At 60.8% G+C, this 13,831-nt stretch overlaps 1 protein-coding gene across 4 annotated transcripts in view; it reads left to right on the top strand.

Moving 5' to 3' along the window:
* The window catches only part of PACS1 (phosphofurin acidic cluster sorting protein 1), a 110,154-nt gene that overhangs the window by 89,698 nt on the left and 6,625 nt on the right, over positions 1-13,831 (top strand). For all 4 annotated transcript variants that reach the window (XM_045023321.1, XM_045023320.1, XM_045023322.1 and 1 more), the window contains 9 exons: positions 574-678; positions 2,605-2,711; positions 6,495-6,649; positions 7,154-7,264; positions 7,866-7,968; positions 8,543-8,585; positions 10,001-10,043; positions 10,897-11,032; positions 11,978-12,204. In XM_045023321.1, the coding sequence (XP_044879256.1) occupies positions 574-678; positions 2,605-2,711; positions 6,495-6,649; positions 7,154-7,264; positions 7,866-7,968; positions 8,543-8,585; positions 10,001-10,043; positions 10,897-11,032; positions 11,978-12,204 (1,030 nt within the window). The remainder of the gene's footprint in view (positions 1-573; positions 679-2,604; positions 2,712-6,494; positions 6,650-7,153; positions 7,265-7,865; positions 7,969-8,542; positions 8,586-10,000; positions 10,044-10,896; positions 11,033-11,977; positions 12,205-13,831) is intronic.

The following is a 13,831-nucleotide window of genomic DNA, read 5'->3' as shown; positions in this document are numbered from 1 at the left end:
AGCTCATCACAGATCTGGTCAAACATGGTCGGTTGCCTGGGAGTCCTGTAAGGAGAGCCAGGGGCTGCAATGAGCGACATCAATGGGGAGCTTCTCTCTAACTGTACTGAAGCAATGGCATTGGGGGTGCAGTGATGTGGCGGGGGGGAGGATGCTCAGTAGGGGGTGCTCTCCCTTCAGTCAGTATTGGCTCCAGTGCAGCACTAGGGGGCGCAGTGCTGCCGGGAGCGGAGGGAGGTGCTCTGTAGAGGGCGCTCTCCCTTCAGTCAGTATTGGCTCCAGTGCAGCACTAGAGGGCGCAGTGCTGCCGGGAGCGGAGGGAGGATGCTCAGTAGGGGGCGCTCTCCCTTCAGTCAGTGCTGGCTCCAGAGCAGCACTAGGGGGCGGCAGGGGCCTCGCGGCAGGTGGCTGGATATGCAGAGCTGAGGGAAAGGCAGAGGACCGGGCTCCTGGTGACAGCAACAAGGGAGAAGCAGCTCACCAGGGGAACCTCCAGGGTTCTGGCCCAGCCCAGTGTGTGTCGCCTGTGCCCTGCCAAGGCTTAGCCCTCACCTCGCCCTCCCTCCCCAACAGATTCCTCGCAAGATCGTCTATGACCAGCTGAACCAGATCCTGGTGTCAGACACGGCCCTGCCCGAGAATATCATCCTGGTGAATGCGGCCGATTGGCAAGGCCAGGTAGGGAGGCCAGCCCTGGGATGGGACCCTGCAGGTGCTGCTGGGAGTGACCCATGGAGATGAGGCCCCTCTCTTTCCCTGTCTTCCGTTGATGTGCTTAGGCCCCATCCCCTCGCTCAGGGCTGATCTCCCGCCCTGCCAATCTCTGGGCTCTGCTGCCATCACAGTGCCTGCCTTGTCCAATGCAAACTGAGCAACAGCTCGGGTCACCCGGGCCCTCGGAGCCCTGCTGCCCTGGGAGTGGACTGGCAGCTCCGCAGAGTGGCTATCGGCTGTGTGGCCTGGAGCCAGCCTCTGCGGGGAGCCGGTGCTGGTAGGCAGCGTGTTAAGTGGTGCTCCGGTCTGTGCGAGCAGTGGGAGTGCAGGGCATTGCCTGGGCTGAGCTGGGGCGGGGGCTGAATGGGAAATGCCAGGGGGAGGGGTTGGGTTGGCCGCCCTGCGGGTGAGCATTAATGCTGCTGCTGTGACTGGGTGGCAGAGTTTGAATCCCATCTGAACATCCCCCTTGACTGGGCGTGGAGTCTGCCTGAGCTGTGGCTATAGGTGGGCTGGAAGCTCTGGGGCGGATGCTGATCTTTCCCAGTCCAGACCAGGGCAGGCGTGTGATCCGACGGCTCCGGGTCTCTGCGTGTCCCTCACCAGCCCTCCTCACTGCTATACCAAGCACCTCTCGAGGCCCAGTCCTCCCGCCCTGCAGAGAGTACACAGCACCTTCTGAATTGCAGCTGACAGGCCCACTCTTGTTTGCACACTCTGTGGAGAGACCAGGGCTGTGGAGCCTGACGCCTCTCCCCTGCCCTCGAGCGGGTCCCTCGCTGGAGCCTGTTGCATGGGCATTGTAGGCAGCCTGCCTCTGCAAGCCATGAAGGGGAGTCTCCAGCGCTGTTGTTGTGACCCTTGACTTGCCTTGATCTCACAGCTGAGATTGCCAAGCCCAGAGGAAACCAGCCTCTGCTGCCTCACAGCTGCCACTTCCCACTCACTAGGCAGCCACAGCGCTCCCGGCCCTTGGCAGTCGGGAATGAAAGCACACCCCGTGGCCATTGCCACCTGGCCTGCCTGTGCCCCCACAGCGCTCCCGGCCCTTGGCAGTCGGGAATGAAAGCACACCCCGTGGCCATTGCCACCTGGCCTGCCTGTGCCCCACAGCGCTCCCGGCCCTTGGCAGTCAGGAATGAAAGCACACCCCATGGCCATCGCCGCCTGTGCCCCCACAGCACTCCCGGCCCTTGGCAGTCGGGAATGAAAGCACACCCCATGGCCATTGCCACCTGTCCTGCTTGTGCCCCCACAGCCTGCTGGCCCTTGGCAGTCGGGAATGAAAGCACACCCCGTGGCCATTGCCACCTGTCCTGCTTGTGCCCCCACAGCGCTCCTGGCCCTTGGCAGTCGGGAATGAAAGCACACCCCGTGGCCATTGCCACCTGGCCTGCCTGTGCCCCCACAGCCTGCTGGCCCTTGGCAGTCCGGAATGAAAGCACACTCCGTGGCCATCGCCGCCTGTGCCCCCACAGCGCTCCCGGCCCTTGGCAGTCGGGAATGAAAGCACACCCCGTGGCCATTGCCACCTGGCCTGCCTGTGCCCCCACAGCCTGCTGGCCCTTGGCAGTCCGGAATGAAAGCACACCCCGTGGCCATTGCCACCTGGCCTGCCTGTGCCCCCACAGCCTGCTGGCCCTTGGCAGTCCGGAATGAAAGCACACCCCGTGGCCATTGCCACCTGGCCTGCCTGTGCCCCCACAGCGCTCCCAGCCCTTGGCAGGAACAGCCAACTGGCACAGGGAGGTGCACGCTTACCCACCTCTCCCCAGGGACTCTGGTTGCTAAGCACAGAGGAGGAGTGTTGCATGGCAGGTGGTGTAACCGATCCCTTTGCTCCCATATGCACGGGCATGCTGTGCTCACCTTTCCTCCTCTCCTTGCCAGTATGTGGCCGAGCTGCTTCGGGACCAGAAGAAGCCAGTCGTGTGCACATGCTCCACCGTGGAAGTACAGGCCGTCCTGTCCGCTGTCCTCACCAGGATCCAGAGATAGTGAGTAAAGGACAGTGGCCCTCCGGTCCCAGCACCGGGGGCAGATGGTTCCCATCGATAGGGGGATGGTGGAGTTGCTCTATTAGCTAACCCTGCTGTGGGTTATGAGTCAGCTCTTGCAAGCTAAGCAGGGTGGGGCCAGGTCAGTGCTTGGAATGGGAGGCCTCTAGGCAAAACCGAGGTGTGGCATGAGTGATGTTGGAGGTTCATTAGAGGGCACTCTCCCCTCGGAGTTGATACCAAACCAATGACCCAGTGTGGTGCTAGGGGGCACTGTGCTGCAGGGAGTGGGGCAGGAGCTCAATTGGGGGTGCTCTTCCCTCATAGTCAATGCAGGCCCCAGCATGGCACTAGGGGGCGCTGTGCTGCAGGGAGCTGGGTGGGGGCCTGAGTAAGGGGTGCTCTCCTCCAGGCTATTCCTGGTGCCAGTGACTGAGCCGTAGTTGGGAGTGTGGTAAAGTAGGAGGAAGGGCTGTTGATCCAGTAGTGGGAGCTCCAGTAGGGGATCCAGGACTGAACCACTGCCCCAGGGTGATGCTAGTCCTGGGCCACTTGAGATGGTTTTCAGACGGGGAATAAAACCAAGATCCTGGCCATTTGTGTTCATTCAAAGGCTCCTGACAGTATCATGTTCCTGCCCATTAGCTCCCAGAGTCCGGCATGGTAATTATATTCCACCCGTTTAAAATATCCCTGGCTGCTTCACTTTATGTGCTGTAAGCTGTCAAATGGCTGCTGTGTTCCACACCAGAGCTGGTTACATCTCAGCCCTCAGCAAGGGGTCCCTCCATAAACAGCCCCTTGCCCCACCCCAGAGGCATTTCATTGCTGGGCAAACATTCCCTGTATAACTCCCTTCCTGCATCTCTCTCCAGAACTGGCTGCATTCCCTTGCTAGATGAACTCTCTCTTATATAATAGCTGCTGTGTTCCACCCCAGAGAAGGCTGCATTCCAGTAGTGGATGATTCATGCGGTGGTGTATAGCACAGCAGGGGCCTGCAGGGTGAAGGCTGCCACAGATGTGTAAGATGCGTTCCTGCACTATGAACTGCGTGAGGGCTGGAGTCTTTCCATGGTTCTCTTGCCTATGACTCAGAATATTGTGGTATTTGAGGGACAAACCCCAGCCTGCTTCACGCCCAAGTGGAGCCGCCTAGGCCTTGTCTACAGTCTGCAATCTCCACTGCTCCCCAGCCGGCTCTGCTCCTAACCCAGGCCATGCCTTGCCAGCAGATCCGCCACGGGGCTGCTTTCCTACAGCTAGAGATGCTCTGCAGACGCTGCCAGCAGTGCAGGTACGCAGGCCTTTCAGTGACCTCTGCAGCCGTGACTCAGCAGCAGCTGGCTGGGGATGCAGCCGGGCTATTTTTACCCACTCTTTCTGCCCGTCTCCACACTTTAAAATGCTGTCTGTTCCCTGGAGTTGTTTTCAGGTGAGCCGATTGTAATGGTCCATAGAGCCATCTCTCCTTCCGCCTGCACGGCAGAGAAACAGGAGCTTGGGGCTTATTTAAGATGTAGAAAGGTACAAAAGATTTCCCTAAAAAAAACCAAGCCAAAATGTGCCTGTTAGAAAGTCAGGTCCCATCGGCCTTGTCTCTTTCCAGGAAACTCTGTGGGCAACTGGAGAGCTAGTAAAAGAATTACCAGTCCAGGTACCAAGAAAGGGGCAGGCTGAGTCAGACGGGCAGGACGTAGTAACACCTGCAACTTAGGGCTTGTCTGCACTTCCTGGGGGATCAACGTGTGGCGATTGATGTATCAGTGGTCCACACTATGTGATGTCGATGGGAGACGCTCTCCCATCAACTCTTGTATTCCACCTGAACAAGAAGCGCAAGGGGAGTCAACAGGAGAGCGTCTCCCATCGACATCACATAGTGTGGACCCCACGGGAAGTAGATCTAAGTACATTGACTTCAGCCACGTTATTCATGTAGCTGAAGTTGCGTAACTTAGATCCATCTCTCTCCCTAGTGTAGACAAGGCCTTAGATGCTCTACAGACAGCTGGGAGAAATGTTCTTTCCTAACAATTCCATCCCCTCCCTTCACCAAAGGGGAGTGAGTTCCCAATCCACCTCGCCAGCGTGCCCACAGAGACCTTCAGGAACACTCCGACTTCACTTTCTTCTCAAGTAGATAATTGAAAGTTTGTTTCTCCCACCTGCCTTTGTGCATCAGATCCTGCAGGGACAGGTGCCGAAAGCAAACCTGGATGGTTAGATCAGAAAAATGCAAGAAAGGCTGGAAGCCCATTGCTTGTCTCTGCAGATCACCCACACCCTATCAGCCTGCAGCCTTCCCCCCCAGGGGTCTGTCTGAAGGGGAAACCTGGGCCCACGCTCCTTTCCCCGGGAGAGGACAACCTGTGTGTGTGTGAACATCCCTGCCCTCTTTGCATTTGGACATAGGACTGGAAGGGGCCCCCTGGGCCATCAAGTCCTGTTCCTGCTATCGCAGTCTGTCACAGAATCCACTGCACCCCCTGGGGTCACAGCTTCCAGCAAAATCACTCCCCTGCTTTCATGCCTGTGGTCCAGGCCTTGAATCTGGTGGCTCCCACAAAGGGGGATTTGAGTACTGATGGCTTGGAGGCTGGCAATGCCTGCAGCCACTTACACTCCTGAAGGAAGAGGTCTAGCATTGTTCTGCTTGGCAGAGGAGGGGAGAGGCAGAGGCCTAAGCAAAGGGGAGAGGAGACGCTGTCAGCTCAGGCAGGTGAGATGGGGAGGAACTGCAGAGGAGAAGGCTCTTGCACCAGCAGTTGCATGCCGGTGAAAAGGGGAGCAGAGGGGCTAGTGAAATACAGGGAGGGGACTAGAGCTAGAGGGTCTTGGATGGCGTAGCTGGGAGGGCCCATGGCACTGCACCGTAGCGCTGATCTCTTCCCTCGCCTGGGGACAGGCTGTCCCAAAGCCATTTGGTAGTTCCTTTCTTTGGCCCTATTAGCTGCCTAAAGGAAGTTGGTGGTTCTCTGGTGCCCTCTAGTGGTAGCCGTTGTGCGGCATGTTTAACTGCAGCTGCCCTAGATCAGCAGCTAGAGGTGCAGCGCTGGGCTGGGCTGTAGGGCGCCAGGCCCATGGACGTGCTGGGCATTAGCAATGCTGAGGGGGGTCCTTGGTCCTGAGCACATGCGCTGGGCCTGGCAGGGGGCTGAGCCATTGGGAGCTGCTCGGTGCGGGCACGCTGGGTCCCAGGGCTGAGAGAGGCTGGAGCGGCGTCAGGACCCCCAGGATGCTCTATGTGGCAGCGAGCAGCAATGCCAGGTGCTGCGCGGGCTCTGCTGGCTCCTCCCTCAGTGCGGGCGGCAGCCACTCTGTCTAGCTGGCAGGTTGCTGACGTCACTGCTCCACAGGCAGCTGCCCTGCTCAGGGCAAAGCTTTTCATCTGCGAGTCCCGCTGGAGCACTCTGCTGGGATTTACTGCCTGCTCCCTGGCATGGTAATTACGGCTGGGCACGGCAGTGCCGGAGATAGCAGCCGCTCATCAACTCGGTGCATTGCAGCCTGGCAGGAACAGCAGCCCTCACTGCCTGTACTACCTACCACAGTGTATGGGGAGGGGCACCCATCGTCTTCCTCGCTGGCCAAGGGACTCCTGTGTGAATGGCCCCTGTGTCCTACCCCAGAGCTGGCTGCATCTCAGCACAGGGTGAGGGCCCCGGTGCCCCAGCCCAGAGTTGGTCAGGTCTCAGCGCTGCCTAGCGTGTTTAAGCGTCGTACCCTGCAGGCAGAGGGGTGCAATAAGCACATACTCTCCCATTGTCCTGTCTTTTCCAGCTGCAACTGCAACTCCTCTGTGCCGCGGCCCGTGAAGGTGGTGGCTGTCGGGGGGCAGAGTTACCTCAGTGCCATCCTCCGTTTCTTTGTGAAGCAGCTGGCGAACAAGACCCCAGACTGGCTTAGCTACATGCGGTTTCTCATCGTCCCGCTGGGTAGGTGCCTCTGCCCAGACCCCGCCCAGCTGGCGCGAGTCCTGCTTGACCCCCCTGCAGCCAGAGTGAGACTGTCGGTGCAGGCCTTGTTCTAGCCTCTCCCTGTTAGTGTGGCTAAGCCGCGGGTGTGGGGTCCGGCACTGACACCCAGGGGTGCACACGGGGGGGGCGGGGCTGAGCAAAGCACATCTGGGTCTGTAGCAGGTGCCCCCAGGGTGGTGGCCGCCTCCTGCTGGGGATACCAACACAGCAGCTGGGAAAGGCCTCTGCGTTGCCATTGAGCTGGGTAAAGGCTCGTCAGGATGGGGTGGGAGTCGGGGGTAGGGCATCCACAGGACAGCTAGACCATCGCTTCTGGAACAGCATCCCTGGGGCCGTAGGGGGTGTTGCCCAGGAGCCTCGGAAGCACCCTGCTGAGGGACTCCTCCTGCGGGCACTGTAGTGCACAACAAAGAACCCCCACAGGGGGCGCGAGAGCAACCCCCCCCTTTCTCTCCTCCGCAGGCTCCCACCCTGTAGCCAAGTACCTGGGCTCGGTGGACAGCAGGTACAGCTGCACGTTCCTGGACTCCGCCTGGAGGGAGCTGTTCGGCAGGGCCGAGCCCCCCGGGACAGGTGAGGGGCCGTGCAGCACCAAGCACTGCGTCCATGGCCCCTGTGCTGTTGGACAGGGAGGGCTGTGGGTCGCTGTTCCCCAGGGGCTAGCGAGGGAGCAGCTAGAGCTGGGGGTAGGGGTGGGCCCGGCTGTTGGGATGTGGCTTGGGCTCCCCTATGGCAATGGCTGTTCTGTCTGCACAGAGCAGGCCTGGCCAATTCCTTCCTGAGCCCTGGTTTATTCCCTGGGGCTGCTCCCAGCACCAGGGGTCATCGAAGGGGTCACAGCTCCAGCCTGTGTGCAGTGAGAGGGAGGGGGGGTCTTCTGTGGGGCCAGGGAGAGCTTTGGGTGAGAACGTGTCCTTTCCCCTTCCCACTGCAGCATAAGCTCCGGCCCTCCAGCCTTGCTGCCTGGCCACCTGCTTCTCCCTCAGCCGCCCCTGCCTGGGGCAGGATCCCCTCTGACCCACACACCCCCTTCTCCTCTGCTGCCACTCAGCCAGCGGGGGGCACCCTGGCTCTGCTGTGCGGCTCACCCCTGCTGCGGGCTCAGGGACAAGGAGGCAGGGAGCGGGCTCTGTGGGGATTGCTGGTCACACCCCTCTCTCCCCTCTGCCCCCAGAGCCGTTCGATGTGGTGGGCCGCATCGTGCAGTATGTGGGTGGAGCCAGCATGACCCACCAGCTGCCTGTGGCCGAGGCCATGCTGACTTGCAAGCATAAGTTGTAAGTGCCGCCCGGGCGACTCTCCTGCGGCAGGGGGCTGGTCACACGTTACAGGCACCCAAAAGACCCTTTCAGTTGGGATAGCAAAGCTGTTAAAGATCACTGACAAGGCGGCTGTGATCGGGACTCCTGGGTTCTGGTCCCTGTTCTGGGAGTGGGAAGGGGAGTGAGGACTGGTGGTTAGAGCAGGCAGCTGGGAGCCAGGACTCCTGGGTTCTGGTCCTGGCTCGGCCACTACTCAGTGTATGACCTCGGACACATCACTTGCCCTCTCTGTGCCTTGTCTTGTTTCCACCTCTCTCAAAGCTGCCCCGAATCTGGGTGTGTTTCTGGAGCACCAGTTCCCTTTGTATCCCAGCCCCTCTGGCCTGGGGACGGGAACTTACCCGCCTCATCGGGTGGGAGCTCTTCCGTGGTCACTGTCAGTAACGTGGTGGGGCGGGGAGGTTGTTCAGCCTGGCGAGCTTCGGATGCCCTTCATGCATGCAGGGTGAGGCATTCCCTGCCTGCTGGGCCCCGGCTCACCATCCACCCCCCAGCAGACCCTAACAGTCGTCTCCTCCTCTTCCTGCAGCCCGGACGAAGACTCCTATCAGAAGTTCATTCCTTTCATCGGGGTAAGGCTGTCCCCTTGGGTGTCTAGCTCTCCCTGGGGCCCCGGAACACCGCTGTGCTGCTGGGGTGGGGCAAGGCCCATTGTGACCCTCCAGTTTGAGCCCTGCCTCACCCAGGGTAGAGCTCCCTGCCTCCAGCCCATCAGTGTTGGGGCTAAAGCAGGCTGGAATTAACCCCCCTGCCCTGGCCCTGGGTCAGTTCTTCTGGGGGTTAATCCCACTCCCTGGTAAGCAGGTAACTCTCGGTACTTCTCCTGCTGTTGTGGGATCCATGCAGGTAAAACCGCTCCAGAGCCATGCTCTCCAGAGTGTGCAAGCCCCATCGCGTCTCCGACACCCAGAGGGCCTGGTTCACGCTGCTCAGCCCCCGACTCACTGCAGTGGCTGCGAGGGGTGTGAGCTCTGCTGGCCACCAGGGGGCGCCATCCACCCACTGAGCAGGGAATGCAGTGATTTTTGCACAAGAGCCCCTTCTCCCCATAGAGCGCTGGGACTGCTGCTCCGATCTCGTTCGCCCCGAGGCAGGTCGGCTGAAACCGAGGGCCTCCGCCCAGGCCCCAGGCTGCCCAGAGAAGAGACGTACCAGGGTTGGGCCTCTTCCAGGGGCATGGGCCTGCGAGGGTTAAACCTTGGGAATAATCAACAGTGATCAGAGCCTCTCTGCTGTGTCCATCCCCATAGAGGTCTGCTTGGAGGACTGGAGTTAGTGTTTCCAGCCCTTCGCTGCTTCCTAGTGGATAGAGAACTGGCCTGGGAGTGAGGAATCCTGAATTCTCTTCCCAGCTCTGCCACTGGCCAGCTGGGTGCCTTGGGCGAGTCACTTCCCTGCTCTGTACCTTAGTTTCCCCGTCTATAAAATGGGATAATGCTTCTGCTGTAGCCTGACTGGCTCTGCATAGAGTGTCCTGGGGCATTGGCTGGGTGCTGCTCTCTGATCGAAGGAACAAAGAGGGAGGGCAGCCCCCATTGCCTGGAGGGGCTCGCTGTTGTCCAGATACTTTCAACACACTGGAGTGACAGGGCGGCTTCGTGCCCTGCCATTGTAAACACCCCGACGCAATGTCCCAGAGGGTGAGGCTACCATTGCTTTGGGCACTGGGATGCCAGCCAGGGTTGATGGCCGGGAGAGGGCATCTCCCACTCTCTGTCACCCCAGGGGTGCATGGTGTTTGGGATGTGGGCAGCCCAGATGCAAAGATCCTGGGGGGTCCCGTCCACTTAGATTTCTGCACGGAGCTGGTGGAGCGCGAGTGGGGATGTGAGCTCTTCTCCCATGGTGCAGGAAGGGTTAACGGCAGCCTTGGCCCTGCGGCTCTGGGTCTCCAAGAGGAGCAGGCTCAAATGGCTCCTCCTGGGCAGGCTGGCGGGATTGATTTCCAGCACAGCCTGAATTGCTGATCTCTGTCTCCCTATTGCAGGTGGTTAAAGTGGGCCTCATCGAAGATTCCCCTGCAGCCACAGGTACGTCCCCTGCCAGGCCGACCCCCGGCTGGGTCCAGGCTGGCTGGGACTGGTGCCATGTCAGGAGTCTGGGGGCACAGTTCCCACCTCCCCAAGCTGCTCTTAGGCTCGGTGCAGAGCTGGGCAGGCCCAGGGCTTCCTCCGCAGTCAGCAGGGCCAGGAACGTGGTTGGTTAAAGGCAGGGTGAGGCCCCGTCTGGCTGAGACACCCTCCCCTCCTACCCACCCCCCCTCCGCCCACAGCCCAACCTCAGCTCAAGGGACCCGCTTCCAGCTGGGCTTTTACTGCCTCCTGCTGCCACTGGAGTGGGGGGTTGTCCAAGCAACGGGATCTGCCCCGGGATCTCCCCTGCCCCAGCTCCAGGCTGCTGCTCGGCTTGTTCCCCTCTCGCTCCGGCTGGACAGGGAGTGACGGCCGGATCCCCGCAGGGAGGCTGGGGGCTGAATCTGTTTGGCCTGGGGGGCAGGGGGATGATGCAATGCAAGAGTTCAGGCATTGAAGGGGAGTCGCTAGGGCTGTGGAACCTGCCCAGGGAGGTGACAGCGCCTCGGGGCTCAGGACGCCCCTTAGCCTGGTTCCCCCAGAGCGCCCCCGTCCCCAGGTCCTCCGCTGGGCAGAGCCTGGGAGCTCTCACACCACAGGAGTGACTGGGTGGCTGGCAGCAACAGTGAGCTCATCTCCCGCCAGCCCAGCAGAGTGGGGAGGCCAGGGAGCCCCTGTGGTTGGGGAGGGAGCCCTTGTGGTGAGGACAAGGCGCCCTGTGGGGAACCAGGAGGTCTGGGGGAGAAATTAGTCTGAGCGACACGGCCCGGACCCTGCCTCACCCCAGATTCCCCCTCTGCTCTCTCGGCAGGAGATGGAGACGATGTGCCTGTGGTCAGCCTGACGGTTCCCTCCACGTCCCCCCCCTCTTCCTCCGGCCTAGTGAAGGACGTCTGTGCCACCCCCCCATCCTCGCCCTCCATGAGCAGTGGGCTCGCTGTCGTGGGGTGAGGCAGCCTTGGCCACCGGCCCCATGGTCATTAATGAGGAACCCCATGCCCCAGCGGGCAGATTGGCCCCATCTGTGTGCGTGCAGGGCCTAGCACGCTGGGGCAGGGCTGCGACTGGGCATCCCGCAGGGCAAATAATATCTGCCATGTTCCAGCAGGGGAGAATGAGGCCTGGGTGGGGGAAGGGACGAGCGTAGCCACACAGGGAGTCAGCAGCAGCTGGAAGAACCCTGGCGTCCGCGTGCCCGGTTGTGTGCGAGGCCATGGCGGTAGAGTGGTTCTGTGGGCATGTGCTCAGTAATAGCCTCTGCCATCGTGGGGTCGGGGCTGTCCAGCTCTTGGAGCTCCTGGTGCTGGCAGGTCCCTTCCCTATGAGTGCCCTTGCGTGGCTGGTGCCCCCGTGCTCCCAGCCATGCAGGGTGAGGCAGTCATCTTGAGTCCTACATCTGGGGCTCGCTCTGAGCTAGTGCTTAAAGCAAGAACACGGGACGTCAGGACTCCTGGGTTCTGTCCCTGGCTCTGGGGGTCATGGGGTCTACGTTAGAGGAGGGGGACCTAGGCTCTGTACCTAATTCTGGGTTGAGTCATGCTGCCTCTGTGCTTCCTGTGCCCTCGGCAAAGCAGGCTGGTGTTTACTCGCCTCCCAAAGGTATCAGAGTTAGTTACCATTTGCATGGGGCATTGGGATCTCCCAGGAGCCATCAGCCCAGGAGCCTGGCATTGAATTTGCTCTGCTGGGCCCCCAGTATCCTGGCACTGGGAGCCAGAACTCCTGGGTTCTCTTCCAGCTCTGCCACTGACTTGTTATAGGTCTTTGGGCCGGGCCCTCCCAACCCATGCCTCAGTTTCCCCATCTCCGTGATGTGGGTGGTACTGTCCTTCCCTTAGGGGGTGAACCCCTGCTCTGCCCAGCTGCTGCTGATGCTTCCCCACTATCCTCAGGTCTCCCAGCAGCCCCTACGGAGACGTCATTGGCCTGCAGGTGGACTACTGGCTCGCCCATCCCACGGAGCGCCGGAAGGAGGGCGAGAAGCGAGATGCCAGCTCCAAGAACACCCTCAAGAGTGTCTTCCGCTCGGTGCAGGTGTCGCGGCTGCCCAGCGGCGGGGAGAGCCAGCCCTCGGGGACCATGGCCATGACAGTCGTCACCAAAGAGAAGAACAAGAAAGGTTGGTGGGCGGGGGTTGGACGGGCGTCAGGCTGGTAGCACTGGCCCCCTGCGAGGGGGGGGGGGGGGAATGGAAGCTGGGGCCTTTTCCCTCTGGGGGTACTGCCTCCGATCGGGCCCCAGGGCAGTAATGACCCTAAGTCCCCTGATCAGTTTCCCCATGGAACAATGTCCATGTTTTTGTCTCCAGAATTGGCACTAACTGGCCCATTCCTTGGAGGTGCTAGGGGCAGCAGACTGGCTCGGCCCTGTGTGTGGGCCCCAGAGAAGTCCTGCTAGCTAAGGGGGAAGCCCATTCTGTTCCTCCTCTGAGCTAGGGGCTCCACCAGCCCCTCTTCTCCCCACGAAAAGTGCCAAGGGGCTGCAAGTGGCAAGGCTGTGTCCTCAGGACGCTCCCACGCTGCCCTCTGCAGGCTGCCTGGCACTAAGCATGCAAGGTGCTGCTGTTTGCAACCCAGCTCTGCCTTCCCTCTGCAGGAGGCAGCGCTAAATGTACCCCTCCCTCCCCACTCCCCACCATCGGCGGCTCTGCTACTGCCACGTCTTTCCCAGTCCCCTTGTTCACCCTGTACTCTGGAGGAGCTGACTGAGTGGGGGTGTCACTGGGAGGCTGCCAGTCTAAACAGGCCCCTGTTCCTTCGCACTGGGCACTGGTTTCTGCCTTTCTCACTGCGGCCGACGGCGAGAAATGGAACATGCGCGCAGTCTAGTCCATGGCAAGAACGTGGGCTGAGGCGGTTCGGAGGAGACTCACTCACAACTACAAGTACTTCCGTGGGTGGGGAGGAGCTTTCGGACAGTGCGTTCATAGACACTAAGGCCTGACGCACCCATTAGATCATCTGGTCCAGGGCCGGCTCCAGACCCCAGCGTGCCAAGCGCGCGCTTGGGGCGGCATTTTGCCGGGAGGGCGGCAGGCGGCTCCGGTGGACCTTCCACAGTCATGCCTGCGGGAGGTCCACTGGAGCCGCGGGACCAGCGGACCCTCCGCAGGCACGTCTGCAAGAGGTCCCCCGGAGCCGCAGGACCGGCGACCGGCATCGCGCCCCCTGCGGCATGCCACCGTGCTTGGGGCGGCCAAATTCCTAGAGCCGCCCCTGATCTGGTCTGACCTCCTGGATGGCCCAGGCCAGAGAATGTCACCCCACTCCCGGGGTGACCTCCTGCACTGAGCCCAGGTGTGTGGGTTTGACAAAAGCATTTGCCTGAAAGGCAGCCAGGCTGGATTTGGAGACACCCAGCGATGGGGAATCCCCCCCCCCCCCCTGGTTAATCCTCCACACTAGGAATGTTGATGCCTCATTTCCAGTGTGAATGGGTCTGGCTTCAGCTCCCACCCCTTGGTTCTCGTTCCACTTTCTCTGCTACACTGAAGAGCCCGATAGTGCCTGGGGTTTTCTTCCTGAGAATGTCCTTACAGTCCCGCGAAGTGTGGAGCTAGAGGAGTTCTGAAGACACGATGGGTAGGCTGAGTGACAAGCGGAAAAGTATTGGAGACGACTGGAGCTCAACAACCACTAGCTACTTCTGGCAGGCAGATTTGGTCTGCAGGGCACATCTGACGAGCTCAGCAGGCGATGCCTGTGTGCGGGCTGGTGGCAGAAGAGCAGGAAGCAGCTCTTGGCTGG

The sequence above is a fragment of the Mauremys mutica genome, chromosome 7 (genome assembly GCF_020497125.1).
Source record: "Mauremys mutica isolate MM-2020 ecotype Southern chromosome 7, ASM2049712v1, whole genome shotgun sequence".
Taxonomy (NCBI): Eukaryota; Metazoa; Chordata; order Testudines; family Geoemydidae; genus Mauremys; species Mauremys mutica.
This window is presented reverse-complemented; position numbering and strand designations above follow the sequence as displayed.